Raw genomic sequence first — 21,973 nt, forward strand, 5'->3', positions numbered from 1 at the left:
TACTTGCTTTCTTGTCCAAAATGACAATCTAAACATTACTTAATGAATTGTGTACTGTTTGAAGTTATGTCTCCTTAAATGGTTAAGTTGAAAAATTAATTGAATCACAAACAAATATTTGGTACTTTTCTAAATGATGCAATAATTCACTTATTATCCTATATTTTCATTAACAGTATACAAGTTAATTGCCAATCTGTCTCAAAATTCAGCTATTTTTCAATTCAAAACGGTGGTATACAGTTGATCTACTTTTAAAAAGTAAACGTTGCAAAATAATTTCGTTTTGTCTTCTTGGAACCGAACTTTACATATCAAAATTTAGAAACACGATTATGCATGCATTTGACTTATTGAAATTCTGTATTATATGCGAAAACATTAACAGCAAAAAAAAAACGACACAGACAATCAATATTATGTCTATACTAAAATTTGATAAATAGTATATTAAAACGAAAACAGATATAATAAGATGTGTTTAATTACAATGTTGGAAAGCATATGAATCTCCCGAATCTGGTTCTACCTTGATTGGATAATATTCAATATGTCCAGACGAATTTTCGACTCACTCTGCACGGGTTTGTTTCCCGTTTTCAGTAATTACGCCCACTTGCAAAAAATTAAAGATCTGCCCATTAAGGTAGATAAGGACAATGTAGGCCAAATAAATATAGCCAATGAACTTTCTTAAATTTCACATATATATTGTTCATTGAAGTGCACCTAATAAATATCAAAATTTGAGAGTAGGTTTCCAGGCTATTTTTTAGAAATATTCTTTGAAAAAGTTACCTCTTCTTAAAAATGAAATTGTATTTGTTTTGCCTCTTTTAAGCTATATAGGTACCTGCTCTTTAAGAAACTCGAAAAACGCATGCACGATTCGATTTTCATTAGAGTCTGGATGGTTTTTTTAAATTCTGTATTCTGTTTTCTCTATTGTTTATGAAATTAAATTTTGACTGTTAGATATATCTTTCTCAGTCTTATCTTTGTGAATTTATCCCTTTCTGCACCCATTGTATAAATATAGATTCTACCACTGCATCGAGTGTAATACGATATTTATCCACTCGAGACAGTTAAATTTAAAATGTTTAAAATATGTTCTATTAGAATCGAAATAATTCATGGGGCTTGAATATATCTATAATATTATATATATATTGTTTTAAAATTACTTAATTTCATTGAGGTAACTTATAGCAGGTCCTTTGGGCCGGGTGTATTAATATTTATCATATATTGTATACTTATAATCTGAACATTCATTCATTCATTCATATCTTTATTTCCTCTATTAAGAGATTCAATGAACAATCATATATCCAAACAGATCAAATTACAAAAGTTTTCAAAACATGATAATAACATAATATAACATTACAATATGTACATAAAAAAAATAAAGTTCTGTGCGTTCTGTGGTAAAATCACGATATATTCAAACCCCCATGAATTATTTCTCAATTAAAATCAACATGTAGTTCGCTTGATCTCAGTTTATCATTGGTTAAAATCCGATTATGACGTCGAATTTTCTTGCTTTCCTCTGAAATTCCTATTGTGACGGTATGCAAAAAGGCGACCATGCCTGATGACGTCACATAGAAAGAACACATCTTTTTTGCAGATAGTTCGTAAAGAAGGAATGTTTGCCTGCATATTGTTTGAAAATCATTAGAAAAACAGATTCCACCATCAAATTTCGTGTAAAATGATATTTATCCACTCTCGACAGTTAAATTTTAAATATTTAAAACGCTCGGCGCGCCTCGCGTTTTAAGTTTGAAAATTTAACTGTCTCAAGTGGATAAAAACCGTATCACACTGGTAGGATATGTATATATACTCTATATTGTCACAGGCACAAGAAAACATTAGCTGCTACTGTCGTAAACAGAACAAAGAGACTACTTTTACAACAACAAAATTGAATTATCATGTATCAAAAACAAGACCAAGTAATGATGCACCTATACACACTGTGACACAAACTAATATATATCATGATGATAAATTCAGATAAGTGTGAAGTTAGTTTATCTCTAGATTTTAAAAACTGTTAGAATATATAGATAGCAGTTCGAGATTGTAAGCATAAACGGTCATGTCTTCCTTGTTAATCAAATGTCAAAGTTTGTTTTTATTTGGATGCATTTTCTTCTTTTTGGAAAACTACCCTGCTTTAGCTAGTCAGAACATACACGGTAAGATAAATATTATATAAATAACGGTAAAAATGTTTCGATTTACGTATATATGAATCATCGATATACTTTACCAGACTCAAGCTGGCAGACACTTTTAGATGCCATCAAGATAGCAGCCACTCTTTTCATATACTTTTAGCAAGAATGAGTATACTTAAAAAAAACCAACATTTTAACTTTTTAATTTCTTTAAACACATTTAAGTATACTTTTAACAATAATAAGTATACATTGTATCTACAAAAAGCCCTAGGATACATTCACCAAGTATTAATTTACTTGTATGAAGAATCTTTACTTTCATTCTTATAAAATATATTTTACTTTTTGATAATGAATCGGTATACTTTTACATGTAGCAAGTATCAGTAAACTAAGAAAAGGTGTCGGTTTTCTTCAAACAAGTTTCAGTATACATATAAAATATATTAGTATACTCTTAAAAAGAATCGGCATTTTCATATATAAAATGAGAAGATGTGGTATTAATGCGTATGAGACAACTCCCAAAAAGAGACCAAATAACACAGAAATTAACAACCGTAGGTTACCGTTCATAATTCAAAAATGAACAAAGCCCATACCATATAGACAGCTATAAAAGACGATACTGTGACAAGTTCAAAACAATTCATCGCGAAAACTAACGGCCTAGATTTTGTACAAAATAACGACAAGCACATATGTAACACAACAATAAACGGTGTCCACTGAATCACAGGCCCCCGACCTGCAAATTAAAGTAGCATATTTGCGCCGATTTTGAAGATTTTCATTCTTTCATTTGAGCCGATTTCATTTTTTCATTTTCGTCGATTTTATAATTTCTCCTAATTGGACTTAGAAGTAAGTTAATACTTTTACATGAACTATACCTTGAAGGTATATTGGTAAATCTGGTTATAAACGTTGTTCATTTATGTTTAATAGATATAGGTAGATGTGGTATGCGTACCAACGAGACAACTGTCCAAGCCACAATTTATAAAAGAAAACCATTTTAAAGTTTATTTTGATTCATATTGTTCGATGGACATAGTGTACTCTTAAATGAGCCAAGGAGTCAATTCTTTATCGACACCATACATATCGGGAGGTTAGTGTCCTGAAAAATAACATACAGGTATCTAATTCTTACCGATGTACCATCAAATCGTGTAAAGCCAGAGTCCCAAAGGATTCCGATGGGAAGACTATTGTCAAAACACAGAAGGAACATAACCATGTGCCAGTTGACGGAAAGACCGAGGCCAAAACACTATGGGTACGGTCAAGAAAAAAATTATGAAGATGTATCTTCTAGTAGGGCTTTAAAGACCGGGATGAAGAGTTGTCTTATTGGCACTCGTACTACATCTTCTTATATCTATTAACATGTATTTACCTGTAATTTACCTGTAAAAAAATCGGCGCAAATGAAATGCAGATCGGCGCAAATGCAAAAAGCCGATAAGTATCAACAATAAAATATGAAAACACATGTTATGAAATCCTTAAACAAACAGATATAAACTCTTCAACAAACAGATATAATCGTAATTGTATATTATTTTGAATCATGGTCAGCCTTTATGCACCCCTTTATCAAAATCATAAATTCACCACCGCATTCGCATAAATTAATCGGAGAATAGTACTGTGTTTTTATGTTCACCCTACAATTTATGAGTTGGTATAAAGAGTTAATAAATGAACATTGCAAAATTTAGTCAGAATTTTTTGTGCTGACACGAATTGTCATTGATATGGTTATATTTATAAATTAACTGTTTATACCAAAATTTAGATTTTTTTGAAATACTAGGGCTTTCTACCTCAGGCATAGATTACCTTAGCTGTATTTGGCAAAACTTTTAGGAAATTTTGGTCCTCAATGCCCTTCAATTTCCTACTTTATTTGGCCTTTTTAACCTTTTTGGATTCGAGCGTCACTGATGAAACTTTTGAAGACGAAACGCGCGTCTGGCCTATATACAAAATTTAGTCCTGGTATCTTAAATGAGTTTTGTTACACTATGAACGATCTCTCCAAAGAAAGTAAAGATGTTTATATTAATGTAAAACCTATTTGTAGATGTTACCTGCTATTATAAATACAATAAAGGTGTGACATATAATGGAACAGCCAATATAGCAGTCGATGGAACACCTTGCAAAAACTGGAAGACATATAATAGTGTTTATACAGATTATTATCCAGACCATAACTACTGTAGAAATCCAAGGCCAGATACCTTCAATAGACCTTGGTGTTATACTGGAGACGGCTATGCCTATAACTTTTGTAACATTTTGATTTGTGGCAAGTGTTACATACATATATGAATGTATATATATAAATATACCCATAGCCAGGTAACGAATAATCTTCCCTTTCATGAATGTGACCTACCGAATTACACTATTTACCGGATTTGTTATTACATAAGCAACACGCGTACGACGGGTGCCACATGTGGAACAGGATCTGCTTACCCTACCCTTCCAGAGCACCTGACATCACTCCTAGTTTGTGGTGGGATTCGTGCTGCTTATGTTTTAGTTTTCTATGTTGTGTAATGTGTACAATTGTTTGTCTGTTTGTCTTTTTCATTTTTAGCAATGCCGTTGTCAGTTTATATTCGATGAATGAGTTTGATTGTTCCTCTGGTATCTTTCGTCCCTCTTCTATATATAGGTACATACAATGAAATTAAGAGCGATGAGTCGACACCCAACACGTTATGTCATAATATACTAGTGAACAGTTCCATTGACGATCCAATTAAGAACATATTTACGACTCAATTAATCTTTAGACTGTTATATAGATACTAGTAGTTTTTTTGCTGACATACATAATTGTAAAACGCAGTCGTTCAGGTTCAACACAACGACTGATCAAACATAGCCATGTTTACACCTTAGTCATGGCACTCACTCGATGTATACAATTTAAGTGGATATTGTGTTTCAGAAAGATTGTTTTGATTTTAAATGTATTTTGTTTAGTGACTCCTGGTGTAGCGAAAACAAAAACGTATTTCATTTAATACCTAACACTCAGTTAAACTCTTCATCACATCTCAACAAACTTGTTGAGTATATACATATATATATGTGGTTCATCTATTGTCCAAATGTTATCTATACTATTAAACGAGAAGACCTCATTTTGGGTGTCGCTTCTCTTCTTTCCACAATAAATTAATCATCATGCCTCTGTGTCGTATGGGTACAGTGCATAATCGCATTTGTCATCCATTCATATGATTATTCAGATTGAGTTATTTTGGGTGAAAAACGAGAAAAAAGACGTCCGGATATATTTCCGTCATTGGGCGAAATTTTAAGTCGGATTAGACTTCCGGTTTGCGTTTTTCTGTATACTCTAAACATAGATTAATACTACGAATACAGTGTATTTTCTGTCTTATATCCGTCATTGGACGAAATTTAAGTCAGATTAGACCTCCGGTTTGCGTTTTTCTTTTTACCTTAAAACAAATACATATACTACGAATAAAGTGTATTTTCTGTTTGATTGATATCATTTTCAAGTTTACTATCCACGGCAGTGCACAGGGTTTATTTAATAGAGAGGGTCTGAATATATATCAATGACCGCTGTGGATCAATTATTAAACTGAGAATTGACTGTAAAACGAAATACACTTTCGGGACGTCTGGAACAGGTGTTTTTAAGATAGAAATTTCAGGATTGACCATTTCGGGGATGTCGAGATATTTAATTTGTATAATAAATTCAGAACCTCGGGATTTCATGTTTTTAAGCCCGGGATATTAGGATCAGGGCCCCTCCGCAGTGGCGGATCCAGAAATTTTCATACGCAGGGGTCCGTTGACTGCCTAAGAGGGGCCCGCTCCGGTCATACTTCAGTGATTCCCTATATAAGCAACCAATTATTTTCCAGAAAAGGGGGGCGGGCCCCCTCAATCCGCCTCTGCCCCGATCTCCCCTTTAATGAATCTTCATAATATACAGATAAGCGCTATAATTATTCATGTGTCATTAAAATTAATAGAGAACAAACAAAAAAAGATTTTTTTGTGGAAAAAAGGAAGAGCCGGGCTAGAAAAACAATTATGCTGTCCCAAATTACCTATGACTTTTGATACATTTTCTGAAATTCACTAAATGTTTTACAATAAAAGAAGATGTGGTATGAATGCCTATGAGACAGCTCTCCACAAGAGACCAAAATGACACCGAAATTAACATTTAAAGGTCACATTACGGCCTTCAACAATAAGCAAAACCCGATACTGCATAGTCTGATATAAAAGTATAAAGGCCCCAAAATGACAATGTAAAACAATTCAAATGAAAACTAACAGCCTTATTTATGTACAAAAAATGAACGAAAAACAAATATCACTGAACCACTGAAATACAGGCTCCTGGCTGGAATGTTCATAATACATGTACACTAAATGTATGTTCATAATGAACTGATTAATAGAAAACAAAAAATGGGAATTTTACAAAATTCTTCCTACATCACTTTACATCCTTTCAAATACGCTCTGAATGCCCGCGATTTCGCGGGTGTGTTCTAGTCTTTTGTAAAATAACTCCCTAGTTTCATAGCTATAATATTTGTTCAACATGGGACTGATTTCCCAGATCACGAGTTTATAAATATAGCAAACATAACTGCATGTTTTTATTTTTATCCATAAACTGAATGGATAGTGAAATTATAGAATTGTAAATTTTAGAATTCATAGATTGCAGAAATTCAACAAGTGATTTAAATTACAACGGCACTATAAACACATCTATATATGGAGAGACTTGCCTAAGGTGGAATGAATCTAAGTGGTATCCGTACGAACTTGCAAACTACTGTAGAACTCCTCAATTTGATTTTGACAATGCTGGTGGTCCGTGGTGTTATGTAAATGTAAATATGACATGGAAAAGATGTAACGTACCTGTGTGTGGAGGTAAGGGAGCTACCATTTGATTTGACAATTTATGTAAAAAAAGCTCAGGATAAACTAAAAAAAAAAGCAGGACCGGATAGAGCGAAAAATAAAAAGACAGGACAGAGATTACAACTAAAAAAATGCAGGACAATTTTTTTCATCCTAGCCCCCCCCCCATAAAAATCAAATGGTAGCTCTCTAAAACTAACATGTAAATGTTTAATTCTTGTATAAGACAACATAGTGCCTTTCAAACTATTCCCCGTAATTTTGATTTGGGCTCACTTGACCCGAAGTGATGCATTTTAATTACTTGGCGTCTGTTGTCTGTCGTTGTCGTCCGTTGAAGCTAACAGTCAACCCAACGACTACTTAGCCATATCTCTTGCACGTTAAAGACTTGTAGATTTTGAAAAAGAAAAGGCTAATGCCGTTTTATAACGACTTCTAGCAGATACTAGAACTGAGGTTATAACAGCTTTCATTTGAACTTATCTGAATTGTTGTCTCCTTGGTAATGAAACCACATATCACTATTCATTATTCATTATTTGAAATATCAGCAACACCATTAAGGGAATTCTGACATATGCATATATTTTGATTAAAAGAAATCTAAATGACGTTAGCCTGCTTAGTAGGATATTAGAAATGAAAATTATTTAGATTAAAAAAAAAAATACACTTTTCTGGAGTATTGCATTGAACAATAAGTAAATATGCAATTTATCTGGTTGCTTAATAACTACTGATTAAATTTTATAACATGAGTTACGTTTTATGACAGTCGCTATCGAATTTTGTACGATTGTCATACACGTGAGAGGTTTAGCTAAGTTACAACACCATGTTTAATCCACCATTTTCTATTTAAAGAATGACCGTAATATCTTTTCTGTCTATGAAGAAATAACATTAAAATTGTGGTGCACACTGAACAACGCGCGTAGCGGGTTATTTAACAGGGTGCACCACATTTGTTATGTTATTTCGCATAGACTGACAAAATATTACATTTATTTCTTATCATTTAATTTAAATTCCATTTTAAACCGGCGTAAATCATGTAAAAAGTTGATGACGTCATGGTCACACGACAAAATTGTGTCTATGATATGATAAACCAAACGACGTCAGCTAGTCAGAAGACGCGTTACATCCAAAATTAAATTATTAGACATAAGAACATGTTTGTCAGGAATATAATACATGCTATTCAATCGTTTGATAGGCTTGAGCTTTTGATTTTGACATTACATTAGAGACTTTCCGTTTTGAATTTTGCTTGTAGTTCGGTTATTATGTTTTTTTACTTTTTACATATTCTCAGATTTTTTAAAATGCAATATCTGGTCATTTTTCATTTGAGAAAAATATTATTCGGAGGGCTTTTGTTTATCATGTTTGGAAGGCGGAGTGCATACTTTTTAAAAAGCATGGAAATTTCAAACCAAGACATAAATAGGGGAGATGGGCAGGTTCTGTTTCAAAATTGTAAATGATCCATTTCAAGTTGAACAATTGATTCATTCACATTCTATTTCATATTGTATCCAAATATTCACATATTGCTTTCTGTTCACATTTTGACCTTTTCTATGAAATAAAACAAAGAGAGCGATTAACCCAGGCTTTATCTTATTCTACTTATTCTTAGAAATTGAAGTTGATTGACCAATTTACTTACCAGGTGCAGTATGTCCAGCTTTGGTTGGTAATTTGGAAACATTAGACAAGAAAACAAGATACCAATACGGAGAATCTGTGATACTTTCCTGTAAATCCGGTTACAAATTAAGTGGACAACGATATTTAACATGTCTGCAGTCCGGTCAGTGGAATGATACGATCCCTAGATGTGAAGGTTTGTATAGATGCTCATGATCCATGTACGTTTGATCAAAATCATGGTTCACTACCTGAAATTCTCATGTTGTTAGTTTTTTTTATTGTATAACTGTAAATGTTGTTATATTTCAGAACAGATAAATACGATTCATTTTACATTAAATGTTTCCTTTGAAATATCTATGAACGAACGCCTAACCGAGAAATTTTATCATTTCACCAGTGGCCCTATACTATTTTCTCCTTTCTAAAAAGAAAGAGCAAACATCTGGATAAAGCAACGAGGTATTGCAATGCCAGATTATGGACTAAACGAGAAGCAGTTAAAATGAAGACTTTCTTAGAACGGTCCAACACAATAAGATAAAACGTCGCATGCATACGTTGACAAACTGTATGAATGATCGACTGAAGTCCGTTTTCAGAGACAAAGACGCCTCGAAATGTTTATCAAGTCTTCACGATAAGTATGTTGTTGTTCTTGTAAACAAAGCTTGTTTAATATTGTCGTTGTGTGTACATCGTCTCTTATAAACAAATAATGAATAAATAAGTTCTCAGTTAATCCAACATAAAAAAAACCATATGCTTTGATAAACATTATATTTTAGTGAATCGTTAGTGAATCATAAGTGTTACATGGATTCAATGATCATTACACTGAAGATCAAATCAGAGGACTTACCTTGTATGTAGTAGAAAGATTAGCTTAAAAAAGTCTGTACAAGTAACGGTTAATAGCCGGCTCAGGCCGTACGGTGACCTATAGTTGTTAATGTCTATGTCATTTTGGTCTTTTGCGGATAGTTGCGTCGTTGGCAATCATACTGCATCTTCTTTTTTTTTTATATCATCTGCATATTCGACTAAAATAATTATCCATAAGATTGACAAATATTATGTCCAAAGTGAAAAAGGGCCTTTGTTTAGTTGCGTATCGGTAATTGTTTACTTATCTTTTTAAAGATTTAAATAAATGCTCCAGTAGCCCCTGTCAAAACGGAGGAACATGTGCTGATGGAGTTAATGGACACACCTGTACCTGTCGAGACAGTAACTTTGGTTTCAACTGTCAGTATGGTATGTTTTACTCAGGCGCATTTAGTGATTTTTCCAGGGGCCCGGGCCCCCTTTTGATGGAAAAATTTGGTTGATCACTTTAAGAATCACTGAAGCATAACTGAAGCGGACCCTCTATTAAGCATTTAGTGGATCTACTATAAACATTTCTGGATCCACAACTGTCTTGTTATTAGCATCGTTTTTAATAGTATTTGAATACAACGTACAGCTGATTTATAAAAAGAGAACCCCTTCTGAGTGTTCTATACCCGTTTTACAAATAAGATATGTCATTTGCCATGTAATTGAGCTGAACTAACTCAGATTTATGGTGACAACCATAATGCTGTTGATGAAAATTCAGAAATATGTCATAATTGATGATTGTTAATGACCATAGGGGTATATTGTGAGACACATATTTCAATGTGTATACTTTGGATTTAAAAGGATTTTTTATTTCAGATATTAGCAAATGTCACAATGTAACCTGTTTCAATGGCGGCATATGTAAAGAGGAACTAAATGATATCCATGTTTGTATCTGTATTCGTGGATATTCAGGGACACTTTGTGAACAAGGTTTGTAAGAATAGAAATGACCGTTGACATTCTCATTTGAATAATTTCAGTAACGTTAGATACATCTTATCGATACAAAATAGCTTATCAATTATGAAATAACAACCATAGAATTTTATAAACTATATTGATTTGTATTAGCTCTCTGTCATTTGTGAATGAAAATATCACTTTTCAATGGATTGACTAAAATTGAAACCAACACATAAATTACATATTTGAAAGTCAAAAAGACTGTTTTAAAAATCACTTAGCCTATCAATAGGGATTTTTAGAAATATCTGTTATTAATCATACCAGTACTTAAATGAAGAGCACTTCTTGGAATTTCAATGCATAACTATGTAATGCCTGTAAACGCTTCGTAAGATTAAACGTTACAAGGATAGCTCAAAAACCAGTGGTCAGCACCTATATGATGAAATGGAATATTATTGAATTGTCCATCTTCTGTAAATTGACTGTTTGTGTAATGTTGATTTATTATGTTCAATAAGGTCTTTTCGGTCCCCTCGAAACGTTTGTCGTTTATGTTAAAAATTTTCGCAATTTTTGTATTTTAATATTTCCGTATTTCCTTATTGATTTGGTATTTTAACTTTTTTGAATCAACATTGTTTTTTGTCTAGCCTGTAACTTTTGTTGCAGAAAGCTCGACAAAGGGATAGTGATTCGGCGGCGTTGTTAGCTTACTTCTTAAAAGCTTCATATTTTAGAAAGTGGAGGACCTGGATGCTTTAAAATTGTGTATATAGATGCCTCATGTCACGAACTTTCTGTCAGTCACATGTCCAATGTCCTTGACCTCATTTTCATGGTTCAGTGGCTACTTGAAAAAAATTTAAGATTTTTTGAAATGTTAAATTCTCTCTTATTATAAGTAATAGGATTACTATATTTGGTATGTGCGTACCTTGCAAGGAACTCATGCACGTCAGACAGTTTTCAGTTGATCTTGATCTCATTTCATAGATCAGTGAACAAGGTAAAAAGTTGGTGGTCAAATCCATATCTCAGATACTATAAGCAATATGATTAGTAGATTCGGTGTATGGAAGGACTGTAAGGTGTACTTGTCCAACTGGCAGGTGTCATCTGACCTTGACCTAATTTTCATGTTTAAGTGGTTATAGTTAAGTTTTTGTGGTTTGGTCGCTTTTTCTTATACTATATGCAATAGGTCTACTTTATTTGGTTTATGGAATGATTGTAAAGTGTGCATTACTAGCTGACAGTTATCATCTGACCTTCACCTCATTTGCATGGTTCATTGGTCACATTTAAGTTTTTGAGTTTTGGTCTTTTTTTCTAATACTTTACGCAAAAGGCCAACTTTATTTGGTGTATCGAAATATTTTATGATCTGTATGTCAGTCGCGCAGGTTTTATTTGAACTTGACCTCATTTTCACGGTTCATTGCTAGGTGTTAAGTATTTGTTTTTTGGTCTGTTTTTCTTAATTTATAAGCAATAGGTCAATCAATTGTTGTATGGAAGAATTGTTATCTGTACATGTCTGCCTGGCATGGATCATCTGACCTTGACCTCATTTTTATGGTTCACTGATCAATGTTTAGTTTTCTTGGTAAATGCTGAGTTTATGTGACAGTTGTAATAAAGCTTTATAATGAGGACTATCAAAATAAAACCAATGATAAGTAAAGAAGGCGAGACATTTCAGCTTGTGCACTCTTGTCATATATAAGATATGAAACGTCGTGGGCGGCCATTCGATATCAGATGGTGCCATGTGTTAAAATTTTTTTTTCACAATGACATGCTTGATTTGTATTGCATATGTGTTTTTATGTTGTGTTACTCTACAATATAGAACCAACGTTCAAGGTAGCTCCACAAATAATTCTCAAGGACAAAATGACAGTCGATGAAGGGTCAAGCAATAGCCGTATTCCATGTTTTGCGGAAGGAATTCCTCTTCCAATAATCAAATGGCAGTCTATGACCGTATGTATAGCATTGAATATAATGAATTAATCAAAATTGAGGGTTAAGATTTAAAAAAAAATGATAGCATTCGTTATGTACAATGTATACAATTTGCAATAATGAATGTACGCAACCTACTATGAATTTACATTATTATATATATTTCAGGAAATTGACCAATACGTGTTTTTAATAAACAGTAATATGACTAATTATTCAAAATGTGAATACTGTATCAAAACAGACAAGATTTGTAATGATAAAATGAACAAAATGCATCATAACCATGCAAAAAAAACACACTTAATCCAAAGTTGTTAATTTATAAATTCTATTTATAGTAGCAATGATAATGACCTTTGAAAATCTGAACTAAATTGAGTCGAAGTTTTCACTGAGAAGATCAGATTTTCTACCATGATCTTATTTATTGGCAATTTTATGTGGAAGTAAAATAAATGAACTGTCAAGGTAGTATTCTTAGTTTTCGAAATAGTTGTCAATAGACAATTTACTCATCTAATACAGTACCACTAATACTATTGAGAGTTCTCAAACAGCAGACGGTCAGTTAATATTGATATTCTTTCTTTTTTTCTCAAGAAAACAACTTTGCCCTCTAATGCGAGACAGGTAATAGATTTTTTAGTTTTTGAAAATGTTACCACAGCCGATAGTGGAATGTATATATGTACTGCAAGGAATGAAGTTGGAACTGATGTTAAAGTTATACGTTTGATAGTAAAAGGTAATACTTTTTAATATTCTAAGCAAAAGCTAATATCATAAATATGGCAATGAATATAACAAACACGGTAGCGGTGATTGAAAATGCACCTGATTTATTCAAATACTTTTTATCATCTGTTATTTTGTACATGTAGTTCTCTAAAATCTCTGTGCAAACCAAGTATGATCACATTTATAATAATTGTATGCCATATCACAATATAAAATTAAGGGGATGTGGTATGTTAGTCAATCAGAAAGCTACCCCTTGACTACTAGTAGAGGCATTGAACAATGGTAGACAATCGTACAACAGTCATCATAACTGGTGAAAAGTAAATTCACAAAAATACTGAACTTATAATTAGAGGAAAATCTAATCGGAAAGTACATAATCAAATGCCAAAATCAATGACCAAACACATAAAAAAAAATGGACAAGAAATGTAATATTCCTGACTGTGTATATACGTTTTCAAATTTAGAAAATGGTGGATTAAACCTTATTTTATAGCGCTAAACCTCTCACTTTGGTGATAGTCTCATCGAGTTCCGTTATAGTTACAGTGATAGATGAACTAAACAGATAGAAAAAATTAAATAGTCTAAATATGGGTACAGCAGTCATCATCGTGTAACAATTTTAAAAAAGAACGATTCAACAGAACACAAAAACATCTTTCTACAAACACATTCATTGATTCGAGTGTCTGACGTCAGAAAACTTTATACATTACATATATTTGTCGTTCAATGTATATACAAACAATTTTAAAATTTCACATGGACAATGGTAGCATACAGGGTTAAAAAAATCAAAAGTATATAAGAATTCATTTAAAAAATAGACCGAGATTTAAAATAATCTAAAAGTTATATAGAAGTTATAAAAATCTTCAAATAGTTTATTCCACTACGCGATTGAATAATTTTGACGTTTGTGGTTCAACGTATTTTCTTATTCATAATAGAAATAAAGTACAGAGCCATGTATAAGAACCAAAGAAACACAAACAGTCGCATATACAAAACACACCAGCAAAAAATGAACACATTGACGGGATTAAGTACCTAGCCACGTTAAATGGATATCACATAAAACAATCCAACAGTAAAAGTAATATCAATAATTGAACGAAAACAAATAAAAACATTATATATGAAATGTCAATGATTGAGCAAAATTATGTCAATTTTGAATTTAAGATGGCCGCCGTGAAAAAAATCGAAAACATGTTGGCTACCCCTCTAATATGATAACGTACTTCCTAATGAACGTCTATGCCAAATCCCTTGCTTGTATCACCATTTGCATGATTTTGTCAAATTTCGGTACTAAGCCGCCCCACTAATAACACGTTGTTAAGATCATAAACAACATCAGTACGCATAATCTATACATCAAAATTTGATTATTTGTGAAGTTGATACGGAATATTTATCAAAAAGGTCTTGGTACTTTCCGATGAACTTTTTTTAGGAAAAGGACGAGACGTTCTTTGACATACCCCTGGTTCGTCAACTTTCTACTCAGACACTGGCGACGTTTAACAAAGTCTGAGTAGAAGCTGCAAGCTCTTGAATATCGAATAAGTTGGGAAATATATATCCCATATGCAGTTGAAGTTGGTATATTGCTATGAGTTGGGGGAAATTTATAATTTCAAAATTAAAATCGTCTCGTTTGTCATAGACTCTGTTACTGAGGTGACTGTGTAAGTCAAATTCGAGATATAAGTCTAAAAATGAGGAGGGGGAAGCCGTGTCTGTTGTTTCTGTCTAGTTCTGAGGGATACATTAATGGAACCCAATCAGAAAAGTTCGGATTGTTTATGGAAAGACCATCATCAAAATATCTGAAAGTGAAATTAAATAATCTAGCTTCTTTGATCCTTTTGTTTCTGACAAGTGTCTGAAGGAACTCCGATTTATTAGAAAATAATAAAAGGTCGGCAAGACGAGGCGCACCGTTGTTTCGTAAAGGAATGCAGACAAGTTGTTGGAAAAGTCTACCTTAAAACTCAACAAATATGTTGTCGATAAGAAACTCTAGCATACAGACCACTTGTTCTTCTGTTTAGTATGTTTTCCCTTTTTGTTTGTCACTATTAACGAAATATGACTTATGCTATCCAAAAGTAATAAATGTATAGCGTATGCTACCATCTTTATGTTGAAAACCATTGTGGGGAATTTCTTTTATGCAATTTTTCTATTTCACATGGGGAATGGTGGTATACAGGGTTAAAAAAAGTTTTGTTAGAAGTAATACCAGAAAAAGACCGAGATTTAAAATTGTCTAGAATTTCTTCAAATTCACATAAATAGATCATGTAAATCAAACAGAGGGAGGATTTCGTTGGAAACAGTGCGTGATTTGGAAACATGTTCAGACAGAAATGTCAATGAACAGTACTTGTCATTCATTCAAATTTACGGTGGTTCGGGTGTCTTTCGTTGTCCTGGAATGTTAAAAGTTAGCAAAATTTGATGCAGGAATGCAGATAACTAACTTAAGTTTGCATTTAAAAATACAAGTTTGAAAGATTATAACTTATAAATATTAATTTTACTAGTGTAGATTGTTTTTTTTGTTTGATTCTTAATATTTTTAAATTGGCATTTAAAGGAGAAGTTACTATGGAATAGTGCATTTTCTGAAGGAATCTACTTGAAATTTTGTATTTTAGCTTGAAGAAAGGCACGGTGACCGTATCTTTCTTTAGATAATATCAAAGCTATCTTCTCGTATTTTATTTTACAATTCTATCATTTAGCTTCTTATCACATAATGATGTTTTCCCCTAAAAACTCAATACAAAATGTGTCCTTTTTTTCACAACCTGTAGCTTGAGAAAATGTTGGGTGACCTATCATTATTTTTTATTATATTTTTGAACATATATCTATATATGCTTCGGCAAAGTATGAACAAATTCTATAATTTTTAAATTATTACATTAAGGACTGTCCTCCCTTTCTTTAGGAAACTTTTGTTTAGCTCTTGTTTAAATGATGGATTAAATCAATTCGATAAAAAATGTATATATCACGTTGTATTTTAGTTAAACAAGATGTTGGTTCATGAGTTGATGAAACAAAATGAATTAGCTAAGCATTGTGTTATTTTGTTACAGCAAAACCAGGTATACTTCACACGGGTCCAGTCATTCACACTTTATCTACAGTAAAAGTGGACTACTATACTGATGCAGTGTTGGTATGCAATGTCACGGGATTCCCTACCCCTACTGTTACGTGGAAATATGGCAATGTAAATATATAGTGACTTATTGTAATAATTTTAAAAAGTTGAAAAATAACGCCTCTATATTTGGAAACCAGGTGACAGTGATGCGTATAAGCTGCGACATAGCTGTATGTAATATGAATTTTGTACTTATTTAAAAATGTTGAGTTAACTTACTTCCACAGACACTTTCTATATTCCCATGGATATCATTTCATAGTGATTATATGTTTAATAATAGTCATATAAATTGGAAACTCAGTGCCCACGTTTGTTATTACATATTAGAGATTTTTTATATATATAAATTAACGAACGATCGATACGAACGAACGTAAAGGGAGCACGTATAACATTTCCACAATAATAATTTTGATTTATCCGGTAAACAGCATAATTTTCTAAATCAAATTAAGTTAAACACGCTTTTAATGTCTGAAAATAAAGTAAAATAATATGAAATACTCTTAAGTCTGATACGTTAATCATGTTAATCACGATTACACACAAATCCGCGAGAATTGTTTAAGCATCAGTTTTACGATTAGTGTTTAAATGAAACTATTGAAGTAAGTTACTGGAGCAGGATCTGCTTACCCTTCCGGAGCACCTGAGATCACCCCTAGTTTTTGGTGGGGTTCGTGTTGTTTATTTTTTAGTTTTCTATGTTGTGTCATGTGTACTATTGTTTTTCTGTTTGTCTTTTTCATTTTTAGCCATGGCGTTGTCAGTTTATTTTAGATTTACGAGTTTGACTGTCCCTTTGGTATCTTTCGTCCCTCTTTTACTTTGAATTTATCAGCAAATTGTCAACATAGATCACATTGATCATCGTGATTTGAAAGACAAGGATGGTACAATGTTTTGAAAAAGTAACGTGATAGGAAAAACAGACAAGTTATGAAGCAACCGTTAAACTCCACTGAAGGGCAGAGGTTTTTTTTTTGTCGGACTTCTTTTTATATATCCTTAAAATAAATTTATAATTTTGCGTCCTATATATCGTGGATTTTATAATGACGAATAAATAGTAAACAAGCTTGGAAGACAACAGATGCCTCTCAACATCCAGTGGCAGATATTCCATATTCAGAACCAAAACGTAATTATACGTGGATAGAACTCTGGTGTATGGACACATCACCTTACATCAGAAGGCGACAATAAGTATTAAGCAGGGATACTATTTGTTTATTAATTTTCTATTTTTTTATGTGAGGGGAGAAGACAATTTATTTACTTTGTTATTTTATTAGAATAACTTATGCAAAGTTAAATAAATGTTTTTGGCGGGGGATTTGGAGTGCTTTTGGTTTTTTTAGATTTAGGGGTATATCCACCCATTTTGTGGTATTATATTTTTACTTATTGTACGTCCCAAAATACTCTAACTCGCCAACAATATAATTTAACAAGTGTCTTTGCGTGTAATAAAATTGTCCTTTATAGGCTAACCTTAGGTTGAAACTACAATGAAGTTCCATGATGATTATTAAAACATGTAAAAAAAAATAGATCCCTAAAAGGAGACTTATGTACGATTCGTAAAGTTGTATGGAAGTTCTGTTTATACCATGTTACAATAGTTTTTGCCAAACATTAGCATTGGACTCAACATGGAAATGATACAATACAAAATTTGTTCATTTGTATGCATAAATGTGTACTTTAACAATCAGTGAATAAAAGTAACTGTTAGATTTGATTCTCTCTCAATGTGTATTGAATACTATCATTAATGACATTGGTCATTTCTCATTTGGAAAAATTATAAAAAAGAAATGAAAAATTGGAAGTCCATAAAAACTGACCATATTCAAACACTATTTATCAACGGAACAAGTGAAAATGATCCTTTAAACCTGGTAAGAAATAGATAGAAGTGCTTATGAATTAGTTTTTAAAATGTTCCAATTCAACAGTTAAGTATGTGGAGTAAATTTTTCCTAACCTGCATCATTAATATACAAATACACGAATGAATTTGAATAATCAAAACAAAATCTAATTATTTACCTTTGAAAGTAGCATATTGATGACTAAGAAGAAAGAATAATTATTGAACAATGTATTATTAAAAAAAAATTCATGCATTTAACATTTTGCAGAAACTGTTGCTTACTTCTGGAAACATCATGGTTGTGCATAATGTTACTAATACAACAACAGGACAGTACACGTGTATTGCAACGAACGACGTTGGAACAAGTCAAGTTAACATATTTCTTGAGGTCACCTACGGTATATGGCTACTTTAGAAATTAATATCACATTATCGATATACACTAATGGCAATCAAATAAACTTATGTTTTTCTATAATTTAGACATATTTGTCGGAATTTGTTTTATGTTTAATTTGTTATAGTGTTTCCATGTAATGCAATTCTCCTTTCCCATCCCAAATGTTAAGGAGTGAACTAAAGTTATTCACACACCATACCTCTTTGGTTTTAAAGTATGCATGTTTTACTATGATGTTAGCTTTGTTTGTATCGGGTAGTCATGCATGTCAAAGTTTTAATTAAATTTCCGATACGAAAGATTAATAAATTTATTTTTGAATTGAGTTCAGTTCATAAGTGTATGTTTTATAGATTTTGTTAAAGTTTCTATGGACTTTCTTAATCGTTTTTTTGTTGATTATTTTTTTAAAAATAGAAGTATAAAAGTCTACACAAACTATTCGTAGTTGTAGCTTCTTTACTAGGTTTAAGTATTCAATATATGTATGAGTATGAGACATGATTTTCACAACAGGCAACTGTAATATTGTAAATGTGACAGAATTGTACTTGAACAACACTAAATTTACGTTATTAAGATCATAACCTTCGCCAGAGGCTCTAAATCGTCTTTAATAGCAAGTTCTGTGTTTAAGACATTGGATATTCATTAAAATGATATTGACTTTAAAAAAATTATATCTTATTTTGTGGTAATTTGACATGGATTTGTGTATTTTTATCAAACAAGTTTATCTCAAAATTTTAAAGTATCAAGGAAGATTTGATACGATTCAAATTAAGAAACATGTATCCGAATATTTGCTATAAATATATAAAACTATTTAATTACATAAAGTCAATAGATAGATATGATTTTGTGTTGTACTTGCATATCATGATAGCAGTAAACTAAAATATACAATTTCTTAAACTCTTTGTGTATCTATGTCGTAACCTAAAAAAATGCAATTAAAGACGATATAGGGCATTTTGTCTCATCGGCAATCACATCTCAGCTCTCTTATTTCATGTGTATAGCTTTCTTGTTTCCAATTAATTAAATGATAAACAACTATGTTGTTATATATCTAACCAAATAGTTTTGACATTCATTTTGAATACATCTGGTATTGATTTCTTTGTTTAAAAAAAAAAAAAAAAACAACGTTTGAATATCGCAGTTTCATTAATAATATAAAATATTATAGTAAGCAACGATATAAGTTCTAAGAATTGTTTGTTTTTATCATTTTTTAGATACGCCTAAAATTGTTATTCCCCCGAGGACAGCCTTCGTAATGATAGGACAATCTCATAATTTTACATGTGTTGCAACTGGTCATCCTAAACCATCACTTACATGGTCCTATAAAACGGTAAGTTTACTTGTCATTATACGTTATCGTTTTGTTTTGTTTGATGCTGGTTTTGTTGTTGTCATTTGCACCTACCAAAATGAGGTTTACAAATTCGAAGTCTTTATAGGAGATTACAGATACCTTTGAATTTTCAGTTAAGGTGGTACCCAACACCTTCACTAAAATTGATTTGGCCCGTTCAATTTCATAAAACTTTGACAAAGTATTGACTTTGACCATTTGACAAAAGAATAAAAACTCCAAAAATTTTTAACCAAACATTTTATCAGAAAGTGTACACTGGCTATATAGCATTTTGACAAACACTAATTTTGATCTTTAAGAAGCTTAATGTTCCCTTAACAACACAATGTAATTAAACCGATTAGCTGATTTATCTCACTGTAGTGTTAATATGTAGCACATTGAAGAACTACAAACATATGGAGAACAGATAATTAAAGTCCATCGTTGGTCATCTCAGCTACTTTGATATTGTCGTTCAGCCAGTGAGGCGAAAATGAGAAAACGCAATCTAGATGAGATGACCCGGGATAATCTGTTTACAGCTTTTTAACCTATGCCGACGTTGTTTATTTCATGTCAATTTTATTGACAATCGCAATTTCGCCCTTAGTTTCAAGCGAAAATGTTTCATTTCACTCTACTGTGACGAGAAAGGAAATCATCAGTCAGTAAGATCAAAGTAAAAGCTCGTCAAATGGCGACAAAGTAACATATTTACCCTTTAAAGGTTGTGTTTCCCGCGTTCACCTCAAATACATAACTTTTGTCAAACATCATGATATTCCTATTACCACAGTTGATAAATGACTATTTGGTAAATGAAAACAGCTGTTTTGGTCGGTTTTACCATACCTGGTTAGAAGTCACAGCCAGATATTCGACTCACAGGGCTTGCATTTAATATCATTGATACGAAATGTTCTTGTACATTTTCCATTTTTTATATCATTTTTAGATCCTTCGTAACATGAAGGATTTACTACCATACCCCAAACACTCACAACTTGAATTATTTAACGTACAAAACATACCAGTCATGAGAGCAAATATCACAATTTTCGTTAAAATTCAGAATTTATTTACCTATTTGAAAATTGAATTTGTAACAACGTTACGTATTTGAATAGCGATATACAACTGTTGCATTTATTATGTTTGATTTTGGTGACATTGTTACGAATATGACCATTAACAAAAGTAAACTTTTATCTTAGTTTGCACAGGAGTCCGCACTATTGCCTTCCCATCAACTTCATCAAGGAGGACAAGTACTTACTCTTTTTGCACTAAAAACACTTGAATCAGGAACCCTAACGTGTGCGGCAGAGAATGCTTTTGGAGTAGATAGAGCTTCTGTTACAGTGATATTCAAAAGTCGTATGTATTAACAAACACATACTAATAATCAACAAACAAAAGGTTACATAGATGAGAAAAAAAAGATAAAAATATAATTGATATTTAGTATTGGGATAATGAAAATATTTGAAAAGTTAATACTTTTCTTAAAGATGCTGTTTAGTTATACAAAGGAGGTTCTTAAAAACTGATTTATTTAAAAATATTTATCTTCGTTCAGTCATTGTTAATAATAAGGCCTTGGCTACGAAAAATGATTGTTACTACCAAGACTAATATATTTCCGTATGTACAGAGTCAAGTCAAATGAATATTACCAAACATAGACTAAAGTATCAAAGTGATAATATACAAAGACAATTAATATAACTCTATAACACGTAGTCAAGTTAATAAACAACATCATTACCTATTATTTATACTTCAAGACCAA

At 32.0% G+C, this 21,973-nt stretch overlaps 1 protein-coding gene across 1 annotated transcript; it reads left to right on the forward strand.

Annotated features, from left to right (window-relative positions):
• Positions 1-6,999: 6,999 nt before the first annotated feature.
• LOC134700926 (hemicentin-1-like) lies at positions 7,000-21,569 on the forward strand. The gene is made up of 10 exons (XM_063562076.1): positions 7,000-7,169; positions 8,842-9,015; positions 9,966-10,079; positions 10,527-10,643; positions 12,475-12,608; positions 13,194-13,338; positions 16,457-16,593; positions 18,678-18,810; positions 20,054-20,172; positions 21,396-21,569. Exons 1-10 carry the CDS (start codon positions 7,133-7,135, stop codon positions 21,567-21,569), a joined length of 1,284 nt encoding a protein of 427 aa, XP_063418146.1. The 5' UTR covers positions 7,000-7,132.
• Positions 21,570-21,973: the final 404 nt, after the last annotated feature.

Source organism: Mytilus trossulus, unplaced genomic scaffold (assembly GCF_036588685.1).
Source record: "Mytilus trossulus isolate FHL-02 unplaced genomic scaffold, PNRI_Mtr1.1.1.hap1 h1tg000210l__unscaffolded, whole genome shotgun sequence".
Lineage (NCBI taxonomy): Eukaryota > Metazoa > Mollusca > Bivalvia > Mytilida > Mytilidae > Mytilus > Mytilus trossulus.

Excerpts from the sequence above, each read along its gene's own strand:
- LOC134700926 (XM_063562076.1), top strand. The coding sequence starts at position 7,133 with ATGACATGGAAAAGATGTAACGTACCTGTGTGTGGAG. Across the intron at positions 10,080-10,526 it reads TGGTTTCAACTGTCAGTATG|ATATTAGCAAATGTCACAAT; the intron begins GTATGTTTTACT and ends TTTTTATTTCAG. Across the intron at positions 10,644-12,474 it reads AGGGACACTTTGTGAACAAG|AACCAACGTTCAAGGTAGCT; the intron begins GTTTGTAAGAAT and ends TCTACAATATAG.